The sequence below is a fragment of the Elephantulus edwardii genome, unplaced genomic scaffold (assembly GCF_000299155.1).
Source record: "Elephantulus edwardii isolate Elephantulus edwardi_28Jun2011 unplaced genomic scaffold, EleEdw1.0 scaffold00001, whole genome shotgun sequence".
NCBI lineage: Eukaryota > Metazoa > Chordata > Mammalia > Macroscelidea > Macroscelididae > Elephantulus > Elephantulus edwardii.
Genome location: NW_006399751.1, coordinates 27,486,190 through 27,506,174, shown reverse-complemented (window position 1 = coordinate 27,506,174; position 19,985 = coordinate 27,486,190). Strand labels below are relative to the sequence as shown.

Genomic DNA, 19,985 nt, shown 5'->3' with positions numbered 1-19,985 from the left:
GTCTGCCTTTGGGTTGGCAGCATAAATCCTTTCCACTAATTTCCTTTCAGCAACTGTTGTTGTTGTTGTGTACCATCAAGTCGAAGCAACCCATAGCTGACCCTCCGGCAGGATTTCAGAGGCAATTGAATTGCCCGGGAGGGGACTGTCCATCTTTCTACTGCAGAGCAGCTGGTTGGTTTGAACCAAGTGACTTTGAGATTGAAGAGCAATTTGTTACCACTAGGCCACTAGAGCTGTCACTGCGCTACTACAGTTCCCTAAATAAATACATGTATATGTACATACATACAGATACACATATAGATGGCATATGTACTCTATATTGATATATTTCCTGTATTTTTAAAAAGCGTTTTTTTTTCCTAGGCTCATATTCTACTTGATTGTGGTGAGGACAATGTTTGTAAACCCAAGCTTGAAGTTTCTGTAGACAGGTAAATGGTTTTTTTAAGAATAAATATGGTTTTATGTTTCAATAATAAACATGTTATTAATTATCATTAGTAGTAAATTTACATAGAAGAGCACATTTTTCTGTTCAAAATATGAACACAATTAAGTGAGTATTATATTAGAGAACAATGCATGATTGTGAGTAAAACCATCAATATTGTTTTACTAATATTTGATAGGTCTCTTTCTGGTTTTCATTGTGTAATGTCATAAAGTAATATTATATTCTCTAAAGATACAACAATACTGTGTTTTCTCTAGACAAGATATTTTTATCTAAAAAAATTTATCTCTAAAGATAAATCAATACTGTCTACATGTAGCCTACTTTGATAGAACTATTTTATATTAGTCATTGAGTAATGAAAGTAACATTATATCCTCTAAAGAGAATACATTTCATGATAGATAATACCCTTAAATATGAACAGATATTACTGTTTTTTACAGTATAGGCATTTGAAAGAGCTGTGATAATCATCAAAAGAATTCATTTTACTTTTATTGTTGAAAAACTCATAGAATTAATGAATATATGCAAAGATACATTTGATACTACTTCAGTAATAGATATGTGTACAGTAGTGATAAATTAGTGGCATTAACATTTTCTTTTACCAAGAAACATTATATTTGTGTGCTATTTCCAGTTTGCTATTGAGCTGTGAAGTCTTAAAATATCTTGAGACTCTGCTAAACATGTTGGTCCTGTCTTAGGCTCCCTCTCATCTCTTTGAACAGTTATGCTCTCCCCATGCAGTTTTTCTTTCACTGTCTGGATTTATATTAACTTGCAGTGATCAAAAGAAGATTTATGTTGGGGATGACAACCCTCTGACATTGATCGTGAAGGCTGAAAACCAGGGGGAAGGCGCCTACGAAGCTGAGCTCATTGTGTCCATTCCCCCACAAGCTGACTTCATTGGAGTTGTCCGCAACAGTGAAGTAAGCAGTTGCATCTTTATAAATCGAAATGCACTCATGGACCTTATTAATATTCATGAGCTGCTCCCCTATTTAGTAGAGTACTGGCTTACTTATTCTACCTAAAGCTAAATTGCTAGACAATAGAGTGGCTATCTATGGAATTCCTTTTAAGCTTACTACTTTGTAAATGCACTGATATGGCATTTTAACAGTTACTAGTTGAGTGCATGAAAACAAGGTCAGATAAATGTAGTGCCTAGGCCTGTCCATCACATTATTTGTCAAAGGCAATACAGTTGTGTATCTAAGTCCTCTAAGCACAATTTGGAAATACTTAACGTTTATATATGGTAACTACACAGTCCTGCCTTTTCCTTCACTTTCATAGTTCAAATGGACATGTTTGCTTCAAGTAAAAAAAAAAAGCACAACTCTGCAAAAATAATTTGTTTCCTTCTTTTTTTCTTTGTCTTACAAAGGCTTTAGCAAGACTTTCCTGTGCATTTAAAACAGAAAACCAGACCCGCCAGGTGGTATGTGACCTTGGAAATCCAATGAAGGCAGGAACTCAAGTAAGACTTATTAACAAAATTTTTTTTTCCCTTAAAAGGAAAAAATAGTTTGCTTATAGTAATTCTTTTTACAAACATTTCACACTGTTGTCATTAAGTTGGTTTCGATTTCGAGTTTAGTGATAGCCTAGTTTTATTTCATTGTGATCAAGATACTGAATAGATTGTGCTGTTAGAGCATATTGAACTCACTGCTTTGCGCATTGCCTTCGATGATGCAAGTGGATGAGAAGATAGTTTAAACAGAGCGCTGAGATAATAATATTCTTAAACTGGTGCTTTCCTTCATGGGTTCTCAAAAATAAAAAAGCATCTCTGGAAAATACTGTCTGTCTTTCTTGGCTGGAGTAGATTCATCTCATTAATTTGAAATACAGGGTGGTCTCAAATAGAGGATCAAAGAGAATCTTAGTTTGATCAGATACCTCTTCAGTTGGTGGATAATAAAACCCAGGCGATTGAGAAGTCTCACTGGATCTCTTTTAGAATCATCAGAAACACGAATAGAGTATAATAGGGTTTTGTTTTGTTTTGTTTTAAATTTTATTATTTTGTGTGTGTGTCCTGTCAAATCAGATCTGACTGGTACAGGAGGAGATTGTTCCTCCTTCTCCGGTGGAGAATAGAGTATAATAGTTAACATACCAACCCAGTTGCAGTTGAGTCTGTTCTGGCTTTGACGGCTCCATGTGCTGGGTAGAGCTGTGTACCAGAGGCCTTCCACTTTCTTTCTTTTAAAAAAAAAAAAATATTATTTTGTGTGTGTACCATCAAATCAGATCTGACTGGTACAGAAGGAGATTGTCCCTCCTGCTCCAGCAGAGCATCTGGTGGATTTAAACCTCAAACCTCTGGGATTGCAGGGCAGCTTTCTGCCACTAGGCCACCAGAGCTCCCTCTGCTTTCTCTTTGAAGGTAGCTCATCAGGTGGCTCACCTTCGTTCTGAGGCCCCCTTGGACCTCCAGCTTCTGGGTTAGGACTGAGCACACGGTCATTATTTGTGTCATGCAGGAACTCGGGTTTGTTGTTGCTGTCTCAACTGCATTTATTTAATCAAACAGGAAATACTGGTCAGATGAGAACTGGTAATAATTTGAGGCTAACTATTTCATTTATTTACTTATTCTTTTCCAAATAAAAGTAACTATTTCTGGAAGTTTTCTGTTTTAGGAAGGAGGCCTTATACACATTATCTTGAATTTGGCTTTTTAGCATGTATTTATAATTCAGTGTGTTGTTATTAATGAGTGATCATGATTTTTATTTTCTCATCATTTCATTTTCTTTTTTTCGCTTACTCATTGTCCATGCAGTATAAAAATTTATGATTATGCCAAATGGACAACTTCTGACTTTGTTTTAAAAAAAAAAAAGAAAAAGAAAACCTAATCATCAAGTCAGTTCTAACTCCTGGTGACCCTTCATCAGGTCGTGGGCTGTACGAGGAGCACATGGCTTCATCTTTATCTTTCAGAGCAGCTGGTCGAATCCCCTTTACATTCTGTCAAGTAGGAGACAATATAAGGAAATAGCCAAGAAGCTCCATTTTTTTTTTTATCTATCCTTTACATAATCTCTGTGAAACTTGGTTTCTTGAGCCTGGCTGCTTAGTTTTCCAGCTTTATTTATAACCTGTCAGGCTTCTACCGGCAGGAGCAGGATTGGTCTTGGTGGGGTGAAGGGTGGAGGCAAGGGAAGAAATTCTGGTTCTAGTCCTGTTCATGCCATTAGTTTGTTTTGGGTTTTATTTCAAAGTAAGATTTTCCCACTCTTAAAAACCACTCACTTCTTCCTTTCAATTTCTTTCTGACTACTTAGTTCATTACTTAGCTTTCTGTTACCAAATCATGGTGCATAATTGTACTTTTATTGACTTGACATTCTTTCGCTCTTGTAGTTTCCTAGTTAATCATTTAACAGCTACAGTTACCAAAAAAGTATAAAGTATAATTAATATTATTTAATAGATTCTTTATGGATTGGCACAAGTATCTTAAATAAAAGAAAAGTGATATAAAACTAAGAAGCCGTGGTTGCTCACAGATTAAGTAGTTAGACTCCTAGTTCAGTGGTTCAAATCAGCTAGCACCTCCATAGGAGAAAAATGAGACAGTCAGCTTCCGTAAAGATGTTTACGCCCTTGGAAACCCTACAGTCAGATCTAGTCTGCCCTGCAGGATCACTGTCACTCCAGTAAGCTCTCTGACAGTGGTTCATTTAGGGTTTTGGGGTTTTTTTTAATAGAAAATTAGTTTTACTTGTCTTTGGTAGAGTACTTTCCATTTTATTTGTAATTTAGAAAGACTCAGTTTTTGAAAGTTTTTATTTGAACAGTTGTGGAATTTCGTGAATGAAAAAGTATTTTGACAACCGTGCCATACTTTTTTCCCACTTAAGCTTTTAGCTGGCCTTCGATTCAGTGTGCACCAGCAGTCAGAGATGGATATGTCTGTGAAATTTGATTTACAAATTCAGAGGTATGCAAACACATTTTATTTGTTTGTAAAGGCTAGTGAGAAAACATTTTAACATAGTTAAAAATTAATAATGCAGAATATTTTAAATATTATAAAATTTAAGAGATTACAGTTACATTGCTTGATCGTTGTTAAGCCATATTTTAAACATTGTTATAATGTCAGTTTGAGGTTATAAAACAAAATATATATGTGCCACTAACATGAACACTAGGTTGGATAAAAATCTTCAAAGAAAAGTAGCAGAACTTTATCATCTTGGAATTAAATGCTACTGAAAAGAATGTTTTTAATTTGTGAGTTTTTTATTTGTAGTTATCTTTCATTTGTTCCTCTTTAGTTTTACTCTATTTACCGCTATGATTTGATAATTGTGTACAATTCAGTTCTGACTTTTTTTTTTTCTTTTTCAGCTCCAATCTTTTTGATAAAGTAAGCCCAGTGGTGTCTTACAAAGTTGATCTTGCTGTTTTAGCTGCTGTTGAGATAAGAGGGTCAGTATGACTACTAAGTTGAGTACCTCATTCCCCAGATTGCTTTCTGAAAGTTGTTACAAGGCCCTAGCTTCTTTCTAAAAATAGGTACTTCATGTTCAATGATGGTTTCACTAAGGCTTTAGCTTTACGGAGAGAAAACCTCTTCCATGTATCATAAAGCTGTAAATATTTATCTGGTGAACATCTGGAAGGAATTAGACTTGGCAACACTAGACGCAAAATAAGTTTATTGACCTTTTTATACAAATTGACTCATCAGTTCACCTCCTAATATGCACATCTAATAATAAAGCATGTATATGTCTATAGATTTTTGTGTGTGTGTGCCTGCATGTGTAGGTATTTTTTTCGTTGGAACTTCCTGTTCCATTATTATTCATTTGATTATAGAATACTCTTGGAAATGAACTGACTGCGTCATTTTGATATTCATAGTAGGCTTTCTTTGGTCATTGTTTAGAGTCTCAAGTCCTGATCATATCTTTCTTCCGATTCCGAATTGGGAGCACAAGGAGCACCCGGAGACAGAAGAAGATGTTGGGCCAGTTGTTCAGCACATCTATGAGGTTTGCAGCTGTTGGATATAAGTGGAACCGAGTCATAGAGCCACTAAAGAGTGCAACAAACCAGTTACTTCTTTAAATTTTAGCCCCAGCATTTCATTTGTACTGGTCAAGACACTTCAAGTGTTTAAAAGAAATCAAATCCTGTAAATTGTTTTTTAAGAGCTAATCACTGTCCTTAAGTAAAGATAATAGATCAACATTTTGTTTCTCTTGGAAGAGAATCTTCTTTGCCTGTCTTTCATCAAGAATTTTAAATGTTTCCTCTTTTGTCGTCAAAGACAAATGTTGACCATTTTTTTTCATAATCACCCTCCCATTGAAATACTAGCTTAACTGGGGAATGTCTGACACATAAATTGTTATTAATTTGCTTACTAAAGTTAACTAGGAGAATTATTAAAAAATATATTTTTTTTATGTTTCCTTTCCTCATTAGTTGAGAAACAATGGTCCAAGTTCATTCAGCAAGGCAATGCTGAATCTTCAGTGGCCTTACAAGTACAATAATAATACTTTGCTGTACATCCTTCAGTATGATATTGATGGGCCAATGAACTGCACTTCAGACATGGAAATTAACCCTTTGAGAATTAAGGTAATGTGCTTATTAACAACTCTTCATTATGATGATAATTGCTTTTCTCCTCCCTAAGCCTATAAGACAAATACACAAAAGAAAAACAGCTATTTTTCTTTTTTTTTTTAAAAAAAATCCTATTCTCAAACACAAATGCACTCATCAAAAATACTTTGTAGTTCTTATTTAGCATACAAAAATTAAGTTATTGATTTATTGAATGAAGAGGAATTCTGTGAATTTCTAATTCGCAGGACTATGTGTAGACACATATACCCATATGCAGACAGTATGCACACATAATTCTGTATAGTTAATAATGGTTCGATTTAACTTTGGTACTCCACATGATAGATGGTGAGGAGATTGAGATTGTTCAGAGTTTTGGTTTGGTTGGATCCACAGTCAACACTTTTGGCACCAGCAGACAGGAAATTAAAAGATGTATTGCGATGGGAAAGTCTGTGGTTAGAGACCTCTCTAAAGTGCTGAAGTGCAAAGATGGCAGGCTGGAGACTAAAGGGCACCTGATATAAGCCGTAGTCTTTGCAATCACTTGCTATGTGTCAGAGAGCTGACAGTGACTAGGGATGATAGAAGGAGAATTGATGCCTTTCAGCTGTGGTGTTGGAGTATGGAATATACCGTGGACTCCTAAGAAAACAAACAGATTCATCCTGGAGAGGCTTAAACCAGGCTGCTCCTTGGAGGCAAGGATTCTAAAGCTTCGTCTCATGTACTTTAGATATGCTGTAAGGAGGGACCAGTCCTTGTAGAGGGATATCATGCTTGGAAGGGTGGAGAAACAGCGTAAGAGAGGAAGACCCTACAAGAGCTGGATTGATTCAGTAACTGGGGTAATGGGCACAGGTGTGTCAAAGACAGTGGGATTGGCACACAATAGAGCAGAGTTTAGGGCTATTGTACATAGAGTCTCAGGCGATTTGACGGCACATAACAACAACATCACATGAAAGTTTTTCCAGTGTATAATATTATGTTAAAGGAGGACAGTGATCATTCAGTGGTAGAATTCTTGTCTCCTGTGCATGAGTTCCTGACAGCCACCACTCATTTGTCATTGGAGGCATGCATTTTGCAGAACTGCTGAATAGGTTTCATCAGGGTTTCCAGACTAAGAAGGAAGGACTTGGCAATCTGTTTCCAAAAATCAGCCAGGAGTAAGCTTGTGCATCAAAATAGTCTGATCTCATTGAACATGGCATCCTTGAGTCCATTCAACAGTAGCTAACGCCAGCAACAAAGACACTGAAATTTCTGTCTCAAGGATAAGTAAAGGCTGTACTTAGAAATTTCTTGATAATTACATACCCTAGAAAGACGTCATTTTATGAAATCAAGTGTAACTTTGGATATGGACTAGGAAAATGGATGGACCATCCACTTCTGAAATAACAGGATTCTGAATTGCCTTTGAACAATGGAAGGACACAGATAGTTAATAGTATTAGAGGCAGAGCCCAGATTGGAAGTCCGTCAAAATGAGAGCAACAGCTGCAAACATCCTTTAATAGTTGGAATATAGAATGTGCAAAGTATGAGTGTTTGAAAACTAGAAGGTGTGAAAATTAAATGGAACACCTGAACATCAACATTCTAGGCATTAGTGAGATGAGAGGGACTGGTTTTGGCCACTTTGCATCAGACAGTCACTTGGTATACTGTGCTGTTGTTGTTATGTGCTCTCAAGTCACCTGCAACCCTATGTACAACAGCTCTGAATCCTGCCCTGTCCTGAACCAGTCTCATTGATTCCGACACACCAACCCCCATTATCCCAGTCACTGTATTAATCCATCTCATCCAGAGTCTTTGTCTCCTGCACTGTTCCTTCACCATTCCAAGCATGAGGTCCTTCTCCAAGGATCAGTTTCTCCTGGCCACATGCCCAGAGTAAGGGAGACAGAGCCTCAAAATCCTAGCCTCCGAGGAGAAACATGGTTTCACCCTTTCTAAGATAGACCTATTTATTTTCTTGGCTGTCCATAATATGTTCAATACTCTTCTCCAACACAACAACTCAGAGACATCGATTCTTCTTCTGTCATCTTTAGTCATTGTCCAGCCCTCTGACGCATAGCAAGTAATTGTGAAGACCATGGTCTGGATTAGGCACACTTTAGCCTCTAGACTGACATCATTCCTTTTCACTACTCTAGAGAGAGCCCCTGACAGCAGATTTTCCCAATGCAATTGATCTTTTGATGCTAGAAATGAAAAACAGAGGAAGAATGATGTTGCATTCATAATTAAAAAGATATTGTCAGGTTCTATTCTGAAGTACAATATTGAGAGTGATAAGAATATCCAGACGCATACAAGAAATACCCGTTAATATGATGAGTATTCAAATATACACGACAATAAATAAAGCCAGAGAAAAGGAAATTGAAAATTATTATCAAACTTTGTAGTCCAAAATTGACTAATATTTAATCAAGATACACTCATGATAAATGGTGACTGGAATGTAAAAGTTGGAAACGATGAAGAAGAAAGAGTAGTTGGAAAGTACAGACTAGGTGACAGAAATGGAATGATCAAATTTTATATGTTCAATGATTTATTCATTACAAATACCTTTTTAAAATTTATTTTATATTGGTTTACGTATATAATTCATATACATTGTGTTTCATTTACATACATTGTGTTCCACATATTCCTCATTCACATTGTTTCCTTGAAACATTCACATTGAATCCTTGAAGAAGCTCAGTATCAGCAGTCAAAACCAGGCCAAGTGCCAACTGTGGAACAGATCATTAATTATTCACGTGCAAATTCAAATTGAGGCTGAAGAAAATGAAAATAAGTCAGTGAGAACCAAAGTATGACCTTGATTTTACTGCATCTGGATTTAAAAATCACCTTAACGATAGGTTTGAAGCATTGAACACCAGTGATGAAGAACAGATGAATTGTGGGATATCATCAAGGGCATCATTCATGAAGAGAGCAGAAGGTCTTTTCCAAGATGGAGGAGAAACAAAAAACTGAAATAGTTGCTTTAAGAAGCACTGACAATGGGACAGATGTTGAAATGAAATGAAAATAATTAAATAGAAGATTTCAAAGAACAGCTTGAGAAATGTTCAGGGACGAGAATTCGAGAGTTAAAAGGGAAGAACTCACTTGGTATTTCTCAACCTGAAGGAACTTAAATTCAAGTCTCAAGTTGTAACTTGGGTATTTAGAGATGCTATGGGCAAAATCTTGAATGACTTGGAAAGCATGAAAAGAAAATGGGGGTAGTACAGAAAATAACTACCTTAAAGAACTGGCCAACCCTGAAGTATTTTAGGAAATACCATATAATCAAAGCCAATGGTAAGAAAGGAAGTCAAGCTGCAGTAAAGACATTGGCATAAAATAAAGCCCTAGGAATCAATGGGATACCAGTTGACATATTTGAGATGACAGACAGTCAAGGATGTATGCTCCAGTTTTTGTCAAGAAATTTGGATGACAAGGTGAGCCTAGCTCACTGACTGGAAGAGATCCCCATGTTTGTTCCCATTCCCAAAAAAAGATGGTCCAACAGAATATGGAAATTATTAAACAATATCATTAATATCACATGCAAGCAAAATACTGCTGAAAATAACTTTAAAATGGCTAGAACAATATATGGACAGAAAACTGCCAGAAGTTCAAGCTGGATTTAGAAGAGGCTGTGGCACCAAGGATATCATTGCTGATGACTGGTGGATCCTGACTGAAAGCAAGAATACCAGAAAAATATCTGTCTGTGCTTTATTGACAATGAAAAGGCATTTGACCATGTAGATCATAACAAATTATGGTTCACCTTGAGAAGAATGGGAATCCCAGAGCTCTTAAGTGTACTCGTGTGAAATCTAGAGCTAGACTAAAATGCTGTTGTGCAACAGAGCCAGGGAACATTGCATGATTTACAATTAAGAAAGGTGTGCATCAGGGTGGTATCATTTCTTGATCCCTTTTCAATCTGTATGTTAAGCAAATTATTTGAGAAACTGGACTCCATGAAGAAGAATGTGGCATCAGATTGGAGGAAGACCCATAAGTAACCTTCATTATGTAGTTGGCACAATCTTGTTTGCTGAAAGTGAGGAATGACTTGAAATACTTGCTATAGAAGATCAAACACTTCAGCCTTAAGTAAGGATTGGATCTTGCTGTCAGGAAAACAAAAATTCTCACCACTAGACCAATAGACAACATCATGATAATGGAGAAAGGATTTTACCTGTCAAATGACTTCATCTTACTTAGACCTGCAATTACTATACTTCATACGAGCGGTCAAGAAATCAGTAGATGTATTCCACTGGAAACATCTGCTGTCAGGAACTTCTCCAGATTATTGTTAGCACTGTTGTTAGTTTGAGGACTAAGACTGATTCAGAACATGGTCTTTTCAATCCCTTGGCATGCTGCATAGAGCTGGACAATGAATAAGAATGACAAAAATTGACACCTTTGAGCTATGTTCTTGAGAGGAGTACTGAATATCCTATGGACTGCCAACAGAACAGACAGACATGTCTTGGAGAAGGTGCAGCCAGAGTACTTCTTGGCGGCAAGGATGTGATCTTGCGTACTTTAGGCATGTTGCTAAGAACAGCTATTCCTTGGAGGATATCATGCTTGGAGAGATAGGGGGAGGCAAAGGTGAGGAAGACCCTCAACCAGGTGGATTGACAGAGTAACTTCCCAGTGGGCTTGAGTAAGTCAGAGATTGGGAGGTTGGACCAGGTTAGGGTTCAGATCTGTTGATCATAGGATCGCTATGAGTTGTATTCAACTCAGCGGCACCCACAAGAACCATTCTGTCATGCACATTTGGATAGAAAGGTACTACTTAAAACGGAATTGAAAAAGTAAGACTATGGGACAAAAAGTGAACTCATAACTGCCACTCAGCACAGGTGTCGTGTGAAATTTCAGACTTGCAGTATGTTTCATTAGCTCCCCCTCCATCTTTGCAAGAAGAAGAAGTGAAGGCAGTGAGGTGTTTCTCTCTGTATAACAAGGACTCTATATTTTCTTTCCTTCTTTTATGGAGTATATTAAGTAGAGAGTTTTCTATCATACCTATACTTTTTTTATCCCCTGCTTTTTTAAAGAGCAATTTATGTAAAATTGACAAGATGGACACATTTTATGTTATTTTTTTACCACCATTTTGTTGCTCCAATACTAGGTCTCAAATTCCCAGACAGCTCAGAAGAATGACACACTTGCTGGGCAGGGTGACCGGAACCATCTCGTCACTAAGCGAGATCTCACCCTCAGTGAAGGGGATGTTCACACTTTGGTAAGTGCCACTTTAACTACACAGACGTTAAAAATTTTTAAAATGTGATTATAAGACTGATGCCAAATAGCATATTTCAAAAATAACAACAGCTGTGCTCACAAGAACTACATATATTTTTATAGCATTCCGTCGTCTTCTTTTCCTTCTTCCTAGTCAAATTAGCCTCACATTTTCTTCAAATGATTTGGGGTTTTTTTAGCTTGCTAATAAGAATACTTGATGTTCCTACATATTTTCTGACTGCTTTCTTTTTACTGACCTCTTGGCTTTACCTTGGTACCCAGTGTGGAGGGTGGTTCCTTAGAGAACCATCTGGTAAGGTAGGGGCTTCAGCCTTTCTTCATAGAGGGAGTCAGTTCTAGTCTGTAATAGGGAGGAGTGGGCTACTTCTGGCTCAGAGAGTTCAGGGTTATCTGGGATTGGAAAACTGTTTCGAGCAATTGCCTAAATTTCTCCATCTTTGTCAATGTGCTTTTGCAAAGCAGACCAAATAGAATTTAAAATCCACGATTTTCTGGAGCTCTTATGCTTTTGAAGTGTATCCCAGATCTGATCCTTAGCTTTTCAAGCTCTTGTCCAATGTGTGAGCAGTAGAAATGTTAAGTGTTGCACCATTACAGTCTGCCTTGGACTTAACAACTTGACCTGCAAATAGTGATGGCATCTTCATTGCCAACTGCTCCCTGGCAGATAGTCCAGCTCTGAAGGTTTACTCTCTAGGACCATGTGTAACAGCAGCAGTTTTCCTCATAACAGGCGCAGAACAGGGATTTGCCTGCAGGGACTTTGTTATGAGAGAAAGGAGCATTAGTGGAACAATGGTAAAACATCAGGTTGCTAAATGAAAGAGTAGTGGTTTGAGCCCACCAAAACTCTCCATGGCAGAAAAGACCTAACAGTCGGCTCTGATAAGATTACATACCAGAAAACTGGTTGGAGTCATTAAGAGTCAGAACTGACTGCATGGCACACAACAGCATGAGTGAGAGAAGACTCAAGCATGGTCACAATGAAGTTGTACTTTTTGATGTAGCTCCAGCTGTTTTCTCAGCTGCCCCCAGGCTTTGGAGCTAGGATGCTCCTTCAAAGTTGACCCAAACGGGGTTGTGAACCCAGGCCTTGGTACCCCCATATCACCCATTCATTGTTGTTGCTGTTAATGTGCCATTGAGTTGCCTGTGACTCATAGCAACCCTATGTACAACAGCCCTAAACCCTACTCTATCCTGTGCCAATCTCACTGTCTCTGACACACCTACCCCCCTTACCCCAGTCACTGAATCAGTCCACCTCATGGAGGGTCTTCCTCTCTTGCACTGTCCCTCCACCCTCCCAAGCAAGGGACCAGTCCCTCCTTACAACATTTCCAAAGAAGTCAGATGAAGCTTCAGAATCCTTGTCTCCAATGAGCAGCCTGGCTTCACCCTCTCCAGGATGAACCTGTTTCTTCTCTTAGCAGTCCATGGTATATTCAGTACTCTTCTCCAGCACCACAGCTCAAAGGCTTCAACTCGCCTTCTATCATCCCTAGTCATTATCCAGCTCTCTGATGTATAGCAAGTGATTGCAAAGACCATGGCCTGTATTATGCACACCTTAGTCTCCACACTGATATCGTTGCTCATCAGTACTTTGGTGAGGTCTCTGACAGCAGCCTTTCCCAGCTCAATTCATCTTTTAATTTCCTGGCTCTTGGTGCCAAGAGTGTTAACTAATGCTGTTAAAAATCGCAATCTCTTATATGTAGCTATTTCCAGAGTAGTAACTTCAGCAGATATCTGTCCTTGAGTGAGGACATTTCCCCACCATTGAACTTCCAGCCAGCAGCTGAGTGCTTAACCACTGCACCACCAGGGTTTTTTAACTGTTGACTATTACATATTTTAATACTCCCAGTAAATAAGAATTTATGCTATATAACCAAGCAGCCTATTCTGTTCTTAAATGGCTCTGAAGTTATAAATTCCTTACACTTAACATTGGTTGTTGATTTGAATCCATTATTTTATTCTGCCTTTTGAGAACTTGTAAAAATTTTATTTTTAAAATAGATGTATTGATTAGAATTCTTAGGTGTGTGCTGTTTGCAATTTTGATAAAGCTGATACAATTTAGTAGAAACAATACATGCTTTCCTTTGGAGTCTGACATATCTGGATTTAATTCTGTTTCTCCCATCATTTTCTGGGTAATTGATCCATTTGCTAATCACTGAAATTTTATTTTCTCATCAAATTGTGGTATATGCCACTTACAGAATAAAATTGTTATAAGTTGCCTAATGCTATAAAAAAATTGTTATAAATTGTCTAGTGTCTAGCCAGTTTCACTGGCTCATAGAAGGTTATGCATGTATGCCTTGTCTGGTTGGATGCCTTCAAGTTACAGTAAACACATGAAATATGTTAAAGGCCATAGGCATGTTGCTTGATTATTGCACTAGGACTAACTTGATTCTGTTACTTAACAGTCATTAAAAAGTCACTGTTTCTCCATATTTTCCACAAGAACATTGTAATCTGCTCTTCATATCTTATAAAGCCACTGTGCTTTGGTATTGCTTGAAGAATCTTGATGTCAAGCCTTAAAAAAGGAATCTTTTCATATCTAGATATTACAACTGTCATACACTACATTAAAATCAAACCCCCTTCATAACAAAGAGCATTCGTCATCTCGAGTCTTAGCCTGCTCCTTTTAGATTTCTTTTCTTAAGAGAATCTAGATCATCACTTAAGAAACCTGATTTTGAAAAGTTTTAAAGGGGTGATAGAGTGGTGTTTTCATGAAAGTAAAAAACTTGTCTTGGAAGGGCTGTGGAATTGCCGAATGCTTGAAGATCACCTGCCAAGTTGGACGGCTAGATAGAGGGAAGAGTGCCATCCTGTACGTGAAGTCTCTCCTGTGGACCGAGACCTTTATGAATGTAGGTGGACAGAACCAGCATTATAAGTTCATCTTTTTCAGACAGCTAGAATAGCCCTCACATTTAAGAAACCACTTCATTTCTATTTCCATACAGAAGGAAAACCAGAATCACTCATATTCTCTGAAGTCCTCAGCTTCGTTTAATGTGATAGAGTTTCCCTATAAGAATCTTCCCATTGAGGATATCTTCAACTCCACACTAGTAAGTACTTTATTTGGGGAGATGAAATAAATAAACGCATTTACTTCAATTATCTTAGATGCTTTCTTTTGTGGTTGTTATTTTTAATACCAGTTTAGCTACTTAATCACCTTTTTCAAAACTTTGAGTTATTTCTTTACACCATGGAATGTTTAAAGCTAGCAGTTTGTTTGGTTTTGTGGTGTGGGTTTTTTACCATTATGTCCTTTGTGTAGGAATTCTTAGTATATACTAAAATTTTTCAGAGGAAAATTCTAAATGCACAGAGGTAGAAAGTTGGAAATGAACTACATTTTGAAAAGCTTCAGTTGAAGAATAAGATCAAGAAACATCATAAACTGACAGAATATTTGCATATCTGTTCAGGGGCTATCAGAAGTTAACCTACTGTTAGGAGTTTTCTGTGTCCCTGCTTTCATTACCAAATATATGATCACTAAATTTCATACACAAAAAGGAGAATCATGTGAAAGTCATTTAAATTCAAGATAATAATCACGCAAAATGCTAGTAGAATAAGTGAATAAAAGACTTTTAAAATGCAAAAATGTTTTTTCCCCTAACAGGTTACCACTAATGTCACCTGGGGCATTCAGCCCACACCCATGCCTGTGCCCGTGTGGGTGATCATCTTAGCAGTTCTAGCAGGGTTGTTGTTACTGGCTGTTTTGGTGTTTGTAATGTACAGGGTAAGTAGTGGAACCCAGAAAAATGGAAGAAAGGGGAGGCCAAAAAAAAAAGGCAGATGGGGTTGCTGTTGTTAGATGCCATCCAGCCCACTGTAGCTCACAGGGACCCTGTGGATTGGAACCTTGCCCTGTCCTGTGCCATCTTCACCACCTCTGCTAAGTCCTTTCTTGTAGTCACTGTATTGGTCCCTCTTGTGGAACGTCTTCTCTCTGTCCCTGACCCTCTACTTTTCTCAGCATGATGTCTTTTTCCAAGGACTGGCCTCTCCTGGCAGTATGCCCAGATATGTGAGACAGAAGCTTTACTATCTTGCCTCTAGGGCAATGCCCTGGTTGCATTTCCTCCAAGACAGATAATGTGTTGGGTTTTTTTTCTTTTGACAGTTCATAGTATATTTAGCACTCTTGACCACCACACAATTTAGACATCAGTTCTTCAGTCATCCTTATTCACTGTCTAAATTTCAGATGCATACAAAGCAACTGAAAAAGAGAGAAGGCTAACAAAGCAAGAGTTCTGTAATGTCGATGTGTTATGGGCATTGTATGTTACTTGAAGCAAGAGAAATTGTAACATTGTTTAAATTTTCTTGATTATAGTAACTCAAAAAGTCTTTTTATATTGTTAACTGATAAAGTGTAATATGTCTTTTTCTTCACCTGACAGATGGGCTTTTTTAAACGAGTCCGGCCACCTCAGGAAGAACAAGAGAGAGAACAGCTTCAACCTCAAGAAAATAGCGAAGGAAACTCTGAAACTTAACTGTGTAACTTCTGGCACATCCTGACCCTGCCAGCATCGATACAGACTGAGACTGCCTTCATGAGGAATGAAACTCCTAGACTGTACTGCTATTGATGACCATTGAGACTAGTCACAAAATGAGAGCAATATTTGCCAACCTTGTCTTTATAATTAATTTCAGACATACCCTTAATAGACATCAACTGGTTTTGGTTATTTAAATGATAAACTTTCAAGTGCTAGTTTTCAATGTATATAGGACAGTTAGTTTCTTAGTTACTACTTTATATAAAATTTAAGAGCTTTTATAATTACTGTTTATTATTTAGTATGTTAGATTTCATTGTTTATATTGTCATCACGTTAAACAGTTCACATTTGGACCTTGGCATCCATGTTTGTACAGGTACTTAATGTTAAAACACAATACACTACAGTTGACTCTTCAAGCTACTAAAGACTTTATAGCTGCATGGACTTGGGATTTAATATCAACTATATGATAGAACTTTTGGGGGGTTTTCTTTTTCTTTTTAAATGCATGATTTCGTAAAAATTCTTATATAGCAAGGTAGTTATAATGGTTGGTTTTAATATGGGAATTGGGTACACAGTGTTAAAGTTGTATTTATTTTTAATTTTCAATCTATTTTATTAGATACTCATTTGTAAGATTCCCTTCTAGGTGCTTCAAACTTCCTTCTAGTATCAAAAACACCTCCAGTGTGTAATAGTTCATTTTCAGCTGAACATTCAGAAATGTTGAGCCTTATAAGGTCGGAAGTTGCTTCTGTAAAGTACATATGTTCCATTGTTTTGTTCAGGGTATTGTGGTATAGACTGTAGAAAGTTGCACTGCTGACCTAAAGGTGGCACTTTGCTGATTCTTGTCTACCAGTGGCTTCACCCCTTTGATTTTCAGCTGTGCATTGGTTCTGTCTGATTCAATAGCAGTGATTTTGAGTTCTTTACCGTAGGGGAAAAAAGAAAGCATTTCCATGAAAAGACTATGTCTGCAGCTCTTTGATACCATTGCATGTGGGTATTAAGTTTTTAGAGCAATTTTCCACATGTGTATTTCCTTGTATTTCTAAAACTAATTGAGAGGGGGTTGAGATTAATAAGGAATCTTAACAATTTATGAGACTGTTTCCCCTCACCATCCCCCCTACCTCATGAAGAATGCTTAGAATCAAAACTCTCATTGATTTTTCTTTACAAATAATGCTAATCACTTAGCTTTTACCTCATTTTAAGCAAGATAATGTATAAAACCACTCTCAGCTATCAAAATTCTTTTTATAAGATAATTTTATAAGCAACTTGTTACTGAAAACTTTTTAAAGTTTTTTGGGTTGATTAATAAAACTACTTTTCTAGATTCTATTAAAAGTGGTGCACTTGGTCAGCTGTAGTTTTATAAGCCTGTAGAGAGAGTGGTGATCTTCTAGAAGAAAAAGTGATTATTCACAGTTTCTCAAGGCCTGGGGATAACTTTCGGCATAATTATTTTTGTGCAATGACATCATGTTGTGCATTGGAAATTGAAAGTTTAATAGCTTTTTAACTGCTGTCCTCATTTAGCAATGGTAAATATTGCCCTTAAATAATTGACAGTTTTTTGTATGTTTTAAAAATAGATTTTATCTTCTCATGTCTTGTTTTATAATTCTGTTCATAAGTGCATGAACTAATCTTGAAAATGTAATCATGAAATAGAAACTTATTATGTGAGTTAAGCAAATTAGAACATTAATCAGACCCTCTATTTAGATTTAGCAAATTTCTAATTTTACAAATTTTTTACTACAAATTTTATTAGTAGCTTAAATCACATATGAAATATTTATATTTATTATCAATGACTACAGTTTTTTAAGAAAAAGTCTTTTTATCAGAGGGACAAGTATATATAGCCATTAAATTAGTTTAAGATGACATTGATCTTGAGAATATAAGTTTGGTAGACATTCACTCTTGACAAAAAATGTTAGTATTTACAATCTGTTCCTTTTTTGAAACCTATTGTATAATCATATTGAAGTTTGAAGGATGTTCTGATTCAAAAATAAGATGATGATTTAAATGCCTTTCAAAAATGTCATTTTAAAATATAACAGTGGGTTAGTTTTTTTCCCAAAAAATGAAAATTTATCTCTCTATAAAAATATGAAAGAAGTATAATTGAAAAGCCATTGGTAAGGAATAGTTTTGGGAAAACGTTGAGATGCTTTTTACCCTAAAGAAGCATGTGAACGGGGAGCTCTGGTAGTCTGGTGGCAAGAAGCTGCACTGCAACCCCAGAGGTGCATGGTTCGAATCCACCAAATGCTCTGCCGGGAAAGGAGGGACAGTTTCCTCCTGTACCAGTCAGATCTGATTTGACGGTACGCAGACACACAAAATAATAATAATTAAAAAATAAAAAGAATTTTTCTTTAAAAAAAACGTGAACGTATTTGATTCAGATATCAAAATTATAGTCTTAGAAAAAATTAGAATTTAGAATTATTTCACCATTTAAAATATCAGTCTTTATGGTTTATTAAGAATTACAATACATTTTAAATTTCTAAACTTGGCCAGTTTAAGAAAAAAATACATGCAAATGATATTCAGAATACAGAAAATATTTAATATTGGAAAAAATATCAATACCGATTTTTAAAAAATATTCATAAGTACTTACTTGAGAAATCATGTTTTGAGAAAAATTTTTGTGAAGATCTTTATTTCCTTCTCTTCCCTTTACTTTCCATTTGTGGTTAATAATTACTATAATTCAATCAAAATACTATTACCACAATTCCTTCTCCTAAAAAACTGCTTACAGTAGATTGGTAGTCAGGAAAAATACTACATACACTGGCTTGAATAGGACTCTGAAAGTTTCTAATGATGAATTATGGTCCTGAGAGAGAGATTTATGTGGCAAAATATAGTGTGTAATGGATTAGTCAGTTTGTGTAGTTTGTAAGTTGATAAACATGCTTACATTGCAGAATGTGGTACCAAGCTGGGGAAGACGAATTCATTCTTGGAATATCTGTGTGTGACTATTGCCTGTCTCATGGTCACTTTACTTATACTCTTGGAAATCACATATATGCAGTTCTTTGATAAATAAGAAACAATATATATGAAGTTTGAAAATGCAACATAGGATTTAAAAATTAATGACCCAGTATAGGCTGATTCCAAAGATGAACCTGTGGACGTGCAGCATTGAGTATGTATTTTGTTTTAATTTCTGATGCATAATGAACTTTGTAGTATAGGTACTGAATTTTTAAAATCTTGTTTGATTGTTTTCAAGTGCAATATAACAATATAAACAAACTTACTTAATTTAAGTCGTTAACATAGTAAACCCAGTCTAAATGGAGATTATTTGTTTTGTCTTGAGCGGGAGGGATTAATTCTACTGTGGATATACAATAGAATTATTTACACATTCTACATTTTATTTTTGGATATTGTGCATGAACTATCCCCCTACTTATTTTGAAACACTTTGAGATATCTTACGATAACTTAGAGCTGTGTATGTCAGGTTAATATGATGCTTAAGTAACATAGAAAATAGTGTTCTTTGTCTAGCTTCTCTTGTAATCACCCACATTGGGTGAAACAAATGGAATATATTCTAAAATTTCTCTTTGGCTAACTTGATTTGAGTTAGTGAAAAGTGGTACAATGTTCTTCTGACCTTCCAACTTAAAACTTATGACTGTACAATAAAATTGAGCATATAGTGCCAATTTTGTGTATGACCTTTATACTTTTTCTTTAAGATATTTCTCATTTGCCTTTTAATTGCATTCATCTTTAACAGTGCAGTAAAGATATGCCTTGCAAAGTTTGATACACCTTTCTCACATTAGCCTGAATTAAGAACATTAGTCATTGGAAGAAAGGAAATACAAAAAGAAGGGGGAAACCCAAGCATTAAAACATACTCCTGTTAAGGGGAATAAGTTGTTGTTTTTGTTGTTGTTGTTATGTGCCGTCGAGTCGTTTGC

General features: G+C 36.3%; 1 protein-coding gene across 3 annotated transcripts in view; it reads left to right on the top strand.

Moving 5' to 3' along the window:
* The window catches only part of ITGAV (integrin, alpha V), a 123,415-nt gene extending 107,434 nt beyond the window's left edge, over positions 1–15,981 (top strand). For all 3 annotated transcript variants that reach the window (XM_006878773.1, XM_006878771.1, XM_006878772.1), the window contains 12 exons: positions 370–437; positions 1,254–1,401; positions 1,863–1,955; positions 4,354–4,433; positions 4,847–4,927; positions 5,391–5,496; positions 5,933–6,091; positions 11,283–11,396; positions 14,212–14,325; positions 14,422–14,529; positions 15,096–15,218; positions 15,886–15,981. In XM_006878773.1, coding sequence (XP_006878835.1) covers positions 370–437; positions 1,254–1,401; positions 1,863–1,955; positions 4,354–4,433; positions 4,847–4,927; positions 5,391–5,496; positions 5,933–6,091; positions 11,283–11,396; positions 14,212–14,325; positions 14,422–14,529; positions 15,096–15,218; positions 15,886–15,981 — 1,290 coding nt within the window. The remainder of the gene's footprint in view (positions 1–369; positions 438–1,253; positions 1,402–1,862; positions 1,956–4,353; positions 4,434–4,846; positions 4,928–5,390; positions 5,497–5,932; positions 6,092–11,282; positions 11,397–14,211; positions 14,326–14,421; positions 14,530–15,095; positions 15,219–15,885) is intronic.
* The last annotated feature ends 4,004 nt before the right edge of the window (positions 15,982–19,985 follow it).